The 8,481-nt window shown below is 42.0% G+C and overlaps 1 protein-coding gene across 1 annotated transcript in view; it reads right to left on the bottom strand.

Annotated features, from left to right (window-relative positions):
* Window positions 1-8,234, bottom strand: part of LOC310934996 (serine incorporator 1-like) — a 12,718-nt gene extending 4,484 nt beyond the window's left edge. The window contains exons 1-7 of the mRNA XM_083898819.1: window positions 8,104-8,234; window positions 7,537-7,698; window positions 3,719-3,912; window positions 1,413-1,492; window positions 1,048-1,185; window positions 652-821; window positions 471-561 (exon numbers count right to left, since the gene is read on the bottom strand). Coding sequence (XP_083754945.1) covers window positions 471-561; window positions 652-821; window positions 1,048-1,185; window positions 1,413-1,492; window positions 3,719-3,912; window positions 7,537-7,698; window positions 8,104-8,142 — 874 coding nt within the window. The 5' untranslated portion in view covers window positions 8,143-8,234. The remainder of the gene's footprint in view (window positions 1-470; window positions 562-651; window positions 822-1,047; window positions 1,186-1,412; window positions 1,493-3,718; window positions 3,913-7,536; window positions 7,699-8,103) is intronic.
* Between the last annotated feature and the right edge of the window lie 247 nt (window positions 8,235-8,481).

Genomic DNA, 8,481 nt, shown 5'->3' with positions numbered 1-8,481 from the left:
CTGAACGGAGTCGTGCATCATTACTCCTGTCTCATCGAGACATGCCTCAGTTCAGGAAAGCCATTCCACTTTTTGCAGCCAGCTAACAGAGCATTCAGGGAATCACTTGTGGAGACATTTCAGCAGACACACACACACAGACGGATCGGAAATTTCCGATCCAACTGTACAGATTTCCGATCCGTCAATTACGTCTGTATCGGAACCCGATGCCGATATGGGATCGGATCGGCCCCATCCCTAAGTCCAACCCAATGGTTTATTGTCGCTCCGTGGCCAATGAGACAGATTGGTGATGTCATTAATTAGACGTGAATGCTGAACTTTTCATTTGAGGCTACAGTCAGTCCTCCTGTCACATCCATGTCAAAGACATCAGCAGTGTGGCAGCATTTTTCAAAAGTAGATGACAGTAAAAAAGTAGTGCCATTTCACTGACCTACATGAATGCATGAAAACTATATACTTACCAGGCTCATTAGTCATGGCCGACCAGGTCAGGTACATGGTGTAGAGGGTGACCAGTGAGGACTGCAGCAGACCAGACCTTGGCTGAGACTCCTTCAACCAGGGAAGAGCAGTCATTAGCAGGAACATCACTTACTCATCTTTATACAGTGCTGAGTTCACTCAGTGTGATGAGATACAGACCTGGATCTGAGGCAGGATGGACATGATGGAGGCCGCAATGCAGAGCAGCATGTTGATGCTGATGAAGACCTTGTTCTCGGTGCAGCCATCAGAGTGAGTGTAGTAGATGTAGAACATGACCAGAGACACCAGAGACAGCAGGTAGTTCAATGCAGTGGCTGAGAGCAAAGCTGCGAACACAAACAACAGCTGTTGTATACGCTGTTCTTATGCACATTGCAAGTTACTCTTGTATTTAGTAGCTTAGACCACAGTTCAGTTATGTTGTTTTACTGTTTATATCTCTATTAATTCAAGGGATGCCTGTCTGCAAAACCAAGTTTGTGTGAGAGTGTTACTTTCCCTTTTTGTAGGAGTAGCTTACGACACCAATGGATAATAACCATGTCACCGTACCTGCATACCAGCAGCGAGAGTTGCCCTCCTCCATCTTCTCCACCCAAGACTCATTCCAGGAATGTGCAAAGTCGATGAGTAGAACCAGCTGGATGAGGATGAAGCAGAAGGCTCCAGCCATGCCCATGTAGAACCACACTGAGGAACACAGAGAGAGCACAGTTTCATTTACTTCACCTGCAGCTTTCAAGAGACCGTGAACCACCACATAAACCACCATTAACAGCGGACTGAATTGAAAATAATACAATACCAATTCTGGAATCAGAACAATAATACTAAAATATCAAGGAGATTTTTTGAACACAGACACTTGACAGTAAAAGTTTATCTATGAAGCAAAAACACTGGACAGGAATACTTACCAGTGGTGAAGGGACCTTCTGAGATGAAAAAAGATCCAATGGTGATGGCAGTGGCTGCAGCAAACTTAAAGAACCAGAACCTGACGAAAGACAAAGATGTGTAACAATTGTCTGAAGGGGTACGGGACTGTGTTCAAAGGGTAACTTTTAGTGCTGTCAAACGATTAAAATATTTAATCGCGATTAATCGCAATTAATCTCACATTTTTATCTATTCTAAATGTTCCTAGATTTCTTTTTGTACCATTATTTTTCCTCATTTTAATACTCTTATCAACATAGAAAAGTGGATTGACTTGCTTTGTGTAAATATTATTTGCATATTTTGGCATATACTGTAGTGTAAGGCTGAACAATTAATCGAAATGTATCTAAATTGCAATACAGCTTGCTGCAATTTCAAGACACAATATTAATAATATAATATTTGTTCAAGACAAAATATAATTTTAGATGAATTATTAGATTATTACACATATTATTCTACAGACTGAACCACTCTGGCAGACAAACTAATCTATGTTACAGACTAAACTGTGTGTGTGTGTGTGTGTGTGTGTGTGTGTGTGTGTGTGTGTGTGTGTGTGTGTGTGTGTGTGTGTGTGTGTGTGCACGTGTGTGTGTGTGCGCGCGAGCGAGGAGCTATGTATGTGTGTGCTGTAGGAGGTACGAGAGTACATAGGAGAAGCAGGAAGTAATGTGTTGTTTACATTAGCGAGCCGCAGGTGAATATCACCGTCGCTCTGCATATGTTGAGTTATTCCTCTCATTGTGATAGAGCCGCACAATAATAACAGCGTCTGTGTATCACCCCCAGTGTTGTGAATAAAGAGCTGTTCTTTAACGCACATGAAGTCCCGTGGTTTAATTTGTTGTTGCCGTAACGAGCTAACCCGAGCTGAAGGAGCTAGCGGAGAAGCGCTCGCCATCCGCTCAAAACGGAACGTTTACCCTTTACTTACGCGAGCCGACTACTCTTTGACCAGCTTGTGCAGCGTGTCTGATGTTGTGTTTCCGGTCTATCTAGATCCGGTGTGGTGTTGGAGTTGTTCTAACGTTACTAGTTGATGCAACATCTTGTGAAAAAAACGACAAAGTTTGCTCGGCCAAAAAGAGCGTTAATCGTGCGATAAAAAAATTGACGCCGTTAAAATGGGTTTGCTTTAACGCCGTTAATAACGTGTTTGACTGATTTAGTAAGTAGTAGATTTAGGGTGAATTCCAATTCCTTGCTTAACCCTCAATCTCAAAAATGCGCGCTCCCACTAGTGTAACTTCTGTCCCGATTCTCAGAAAAATTACATTTAGGGCCAAGTTTAAGGGCTGTATCGCCCTCAATATTGAGATTTTCCGAGACCACCCTTGGGAGCAAGGGCTACCCAGAATGCATTTTGTGTTTTCACATAACAAAGATGGCACAGAAAGCAGCAAAACGAGTTACTACAAATTAAGTATTTTCTTTGTTAATAGAGATATAAAAATTATGAAAACCATTGTATTATCTTAATTTAGGCCCATATTATAGATTACTGGCGTCATTGCGTAACACTTATTTTTATTCTACGATCTTTTGTCAATAGCCGGCCGGTGCGGACAAGCGATCGTTTGCTATGATTTACTTTTCAATAAGCCGTGGTGTGCGGTAACTGTCAGCTGAATATGTCCTTGGTTGTGGTATTTGTATAAGCATCTTATAACTAACTGACAACCTAATAACTTGACTGACAAACGGATCGTAATAAATAATCCTGAATAATCCTGTAAATGTGTTCTTCTTCTTTTTGGAGTTGACAGACTGGATGCACCTTTGGCGTTATTCTGACCCCCCACAGTCTGAAGACGTATCTGCATTTAAGGGGTGTCCCATTTCTTAGTGACAAAATAACCCTCAACACTTGGTTTTGAGGGCCAGTTAAGATAAGGGTTGAACTTGAGGGTTAAGATAGGAATTGGAATTGGCCCTTAGTAGATTTAGTAGACTCTCTCCCCATCTTCAAATCTAGACTAAAAACTCACCTGTTCCGGACTGCCTACTCCCTCTAACCTCCTGCTCTAACCACCCTTAACCTATGTTATTGTGTTGCCATGGTTTATTTTTATGTGATTTTACAAAATGTTTTTATTCATTTGTCATCTTATATTTTGGATATCTTTTGTGCAAATTTTAACTTATTCTGTCTGTAAAGTGTCCTTGAGTGACCTGAAAGGCGCTTTTAAATCAAACGTATTATTATTATTATTATTATTATTATTATTATAAAACCAAGATGATGGAAGGATGAGTGGATGGATGGAGAGAGGCTCACCCATTGTGCAGTGCAGCTCTGGGGTCCTGGCTGCTCCTGACTTTGATCATGAGCAGAGAGAAGAGCAGGAAGAACATGGCCATCCCAAAGCAAACACGGTAAACAGCCTTGTACCCCACCAGCACATCGCAGTTCACATGACCCTCCACACCAGGAATAGACGATCCCTCGCCTCCTTCACAGAAACCTGGAATCTACAGGACATTAAGGAAATTCATCATCTCACGACTTTGACATCAGACAGAAGTAATAATAATAATACCTTTATTTGTATAGCACCTTTAAAAACAGTTTACAAAGTGCTTTTACATTACATAACAATACAAACACACATAAACAGTATGAATACAACAAATATTAAATTGATTTGCGGTGCTTACAAAGAAAGAGAAAAAAGATTACAAAATAACAATAATAATAATAATAATAATGATGATAAAATAAATAAATACACAAAAATAAAATTATTAAGAGATAAAAAGACAGCATCACATAAGTCTATAAAAATAAGTTTTATGAAGTGATTTAAAAGAAGACACTGATTTAGCAAGCCTTATCTCTGTGAGTGGAACGGTTAGGTTCGGTAAAGTCTTGTACGTACGTTTTTCCTTTACATGAGGAATAGAACCAAAACCACCAGCCCCAACCATTCCATTATTTGGTACCCTTCTCTTGAGGTACCAGAGTAAAGTGGTTCAGTATGGTCAGGGTGTCTCCACCAGAGGCAGACAGAGTACATAGCTTCATTACTTGAGTAAAAGTACAGATACCTTATACTTATACTTGTACTTGCTAAATTTTATTCAAGTACAAGTAAAAGTACTACAGTCAGATGTCTACTTAAGTAAAAGCACTGAAGTACTTGTTTTTAAAAGTACTTGAGTATCAAGTGGGGCCACGGGTTGGCACATTCCCTCGATGGACCTGCGTCTTCATCCATTGTTTCGTCCATGGTTTTGACTATGGAATTGTTGTTTTATTTTTGTTTGTTTTTTTGAGAAGAAAAAGTAGTGGGTACTCATGGTTATGGATAGAAATGTAGCAGAGTGAAGAGTACAATATTTGCCTCTCAAATGTACTTGAGTAAAGTCATGAGTAGAGTACTCCCCAAAAATGATACTGGAGTAAAGTACAGATCCCTCAAAATGGTACTTAAGTACTGTACTCCATTACTGTCCGGCTCCGGGCTCCACCCACAACAGTAAACTCACTGGACGACAGAAAAACGTTGCTCCCTTGCGATTGGTGTAACTATCCCATGAAAGTCACGGGAAACACTATTTTTATACAAAGCTTGACTTCGTGTTCTGACAAACTGAGCAGGAAAAACAGAGCTGCTTGATGTCCTCCGCTGTGGTCATTGTGTTATTGACTGCTGTGTTGCACTAGATGTCATCACGCTACATGGCCATCAGGCACAGCCCACACCCCACCTACCAAGTAATGGTACTGACCGTTCTCAGTCAAAACACAAGCCTAACTCAGGGCTTTACCATTCCAAGCCTAAAACAAGCTTTCTGATTGTTCATTTTGGTTTGTGGACAAAACAAAACAATTGAGAACATCATTTCCTGGCTTGGGAAACACTGATCAAAGTTTTCTGACAGCAAACAACTAATTGATTAAACAACAAAACAATCTACAGATTAATTGATGATGAAAATAATCGTTCGTTGTAATAAACAGAACAGTAAAATGCCAGTAAATATTATAAATGTTGATCTAAACCTCGAAATAACAAAATCTTCAAATGTCTTGGTTTGTCAACAAAGCAAAGGTATTCAGTTTCTCTGGTGTGCAGCAGCAAAGAAAAACAGAAAACACTCACAATTAAGATTAAAATAGTTAATGATTAATTAATTGAGCAATTGTTTAATCTGCCTATTACAGACACACACTGGCATAGCTCATTCTCATTTTGACAATCGCGTGCGGCCATGACAGCATAATAGTATTCTCCTCATTTTCATTGTAAAAACTCAAATTCTTCTCCTAATTATATTCCATTGCCCACCGCCACCAGCCGGCTCCTGGTCTTTTCCCTCGCCCCATGTCTACTACTACATTCAGCCATTGTTGTTCTCAGTTTACTATTAAGAGCCTGTTAGCGTAACAGGTAGCATAGATGGCGGACCATGGATGTATTATATAAACTGGATAGAGCACCGCCCCTTGCTTCCGTTCATTCCTATGAAGCTGCTCACCCAGCGCATATGCCAAAAAAGTTTTTGACTTCCGTGTTTATTTCCAGGGTTATGGAAGCATGCGCAGTAGTGTCACTACCATATAAAGATCTATAAAAGCCCGTGTCCATGTCTCGAGGTGTCCTGTGGACACTTTTACAGGCGTCTCTTTTACTATTGCGGTCAATGGGAAAATTGCTTTTGGGCACCATGGGGTTTTCTGTTGCAGTACCCACAGTGGCCACCGTGTAAAAATTGTCTTCAAGGCAGAGGGGGCGGAGCTCTGTCCAGTTCATATTATACATCCATGTGGCAGACAAGGTTTACAATCTGGGAATGAGGTCCCGTCAGGCTTTTAGCCAGCAGGGCGTCCGGGCGTCCTGGGGCCCTAAAGACACCCTATTTTTCGCGTGCTGGTCGCAAAAACTACGGCCAGCACGCGCCTGTCTGTACCCGCGCGTATACCACAAGATGCGTGTACACGGTGGAACGGCACCCATTAAATGCTGGAGTCTCTTTGCGTAAAAGCGAAACTTGGCTGCAGCGCAGCGCGGATTATGAACCCTGCGAGAGGACTCTCTTCTCTCCCTCTCGCCCTTTGAGCAGTTAACTAAAAAGATCAGCTCATCCGATGCATCTGTTATTCCCTTAATCACAGCGCTAAAGCGTCTTCTAAAGAAAGAATGAGACCACGGAGTGAAAAGAATAAAAAGTGCGCTATTCAGAATCTGTCAACACATTTTCTAAGATCTACTTGGATCCGCTGTATTTCATCGCGACTGTACTCTATCCTCGTCGTAAAGATAATTTTGTATGTGTCATATTATATGAATGTGTGGATAAAACTGCGCATAGAGAAATCCATCCATTCTGCGTTGGATGCGAATGATCCGCGTACAATGGCGCACAATGCAGGAGAGTGAAGAGCAGAGTCAGCAGGGGCGGTGCGCAGAAAAAAAAGGCCCGCACCAGATGAGGGGCACCCTCTATATTTGCAATGCCTTCACTTTAGTGATGTCAGTACACACAGTCCCAGCCATAACAACAAAATTAGACGAAAATAAATAAATAAATGTTACAAAATCACAATAATTAATTTCGGTTTTTCAGTTTTTTTTCCATTTTGAGTTACTAGCCCTTACTTCATGAGTCACTATAATGATTCTTCAAAAAGCGTCAAAATGCCCCATTTTTACCTCAAATTTTCAAAAGCTCCGCAATTTTTTTTTTTTTTTACAAGGGGGGACACCCTCTAAAAAAATCCTAGCTAAAAGCCTGAGTCCCGTCCCCCTACGGGTGGGTCTAAAAAATTGTGGAACTAGCGTTGTAGTTTCACACCTCGGACCAAGGCTTGTGAATGAAGATATTTCTCTACTGAGGGGAAACGGAGGGAAGGAAGCATGATTATTCAAAAATACTACCACAATACTAGTAATACAAAGCTAAATGCAAATCGGTGAAAACGCTCTCTGGTCAAAGCTCTGCCCTCAAAACACAGGAAGTTGTTGTTGCATGTGGGAACAACAGTAAAGATCTTTTTCCCAAAAATGTGACGTGTTGATGCATGTGTCAATAAAACAGCTAATAATGAATGAGTCAACAGGGCAGAAACACAGACACACACGTGTGCAGTACCTTCTTGAGATGACCCTCCATGCCAGGCATCAGCATGATGCAGGCTATTCCTACTCCCAGCAGCAGGAAGAAGGCGTAGATGAGCCGAGTCACTGTGGAATTATTCCCACTGGGGCAGCAACGACACAGCAGGCAGGGGGCGCTGCCGCACAGACACGGGATCTGCAAACACACGCAGGGAGATTGTTGTTTACGAAGAGTGTGTTCGCTGTGACGAGATCCTGCGTGTGTCAGCTAAATCTGTTTGGGTGTTTTGATGTTGCAACACGCACGCACGCACGCACACACACACACACACACACAGCAGTGTGCGTCTGTCTGAACACAACAACACTGAGAGCACACATACAGCAGTGTGTGTCTGAACACAACAAAGGCAGCACGACAACAACACTGTGCGCGCGCGCTCACACACACACACACACACACACACACACACACACACAGGAGGGTCGCGGCCCGTCCTCCGTGTAACTGCGCAGTCATGGTCTGAGGGCAGACACCGTCTCTCACACACACACGGCATCGTTAGCATCGTTAAGCATCGTTAGCAGTGCGTGAACTCACCCAGCTCGCCATGGAGCACAGTCCCAGAACAGCTCCCATGATAGCTGATGTTTGTCAATCTCCGTTCGTTCGTTCGTTCCGTCTGACTGTTGTTCCAGAAGATGGAGGATGCTCCGCCCTTCTTCTTCCTCTTCTGACACACGACTCGTAGATTATTATGACGCATTCGCGGTATGCTGCCCTCTATTGGACAAGATCTGTTTTGTTTCTACATAAAGGCTTTCAAAGATTTGGACACACTCCTGTCTTTATAATTTAATACTGAAGACATCATACTCTCATACATCACGATAATCGTGTGTGAAGAACTATAAAGAAAAAACTTGCAACCCAGCGGTAGACAGTGGATGGATGGATGAAGTGTATATTTTAGATTCT

Source organism: Microchirus variegatus (assembly GCF_963457635.1).
Source record: "Microchirus variegatus genome assembly, chromosome: 12".
NCBI classification, from domain to species: domain Eukaryota; kingdom Metazoa; phylum Chordata; class Actinopteri; order Pleuronectiformes; family Soleidae; genus Microchirus; species Microchirus variegatus.
Note: the sequence above shows the minus strand (reverse complement) of the source record. Positions and strands in the feature narration are given on the sequence as shown.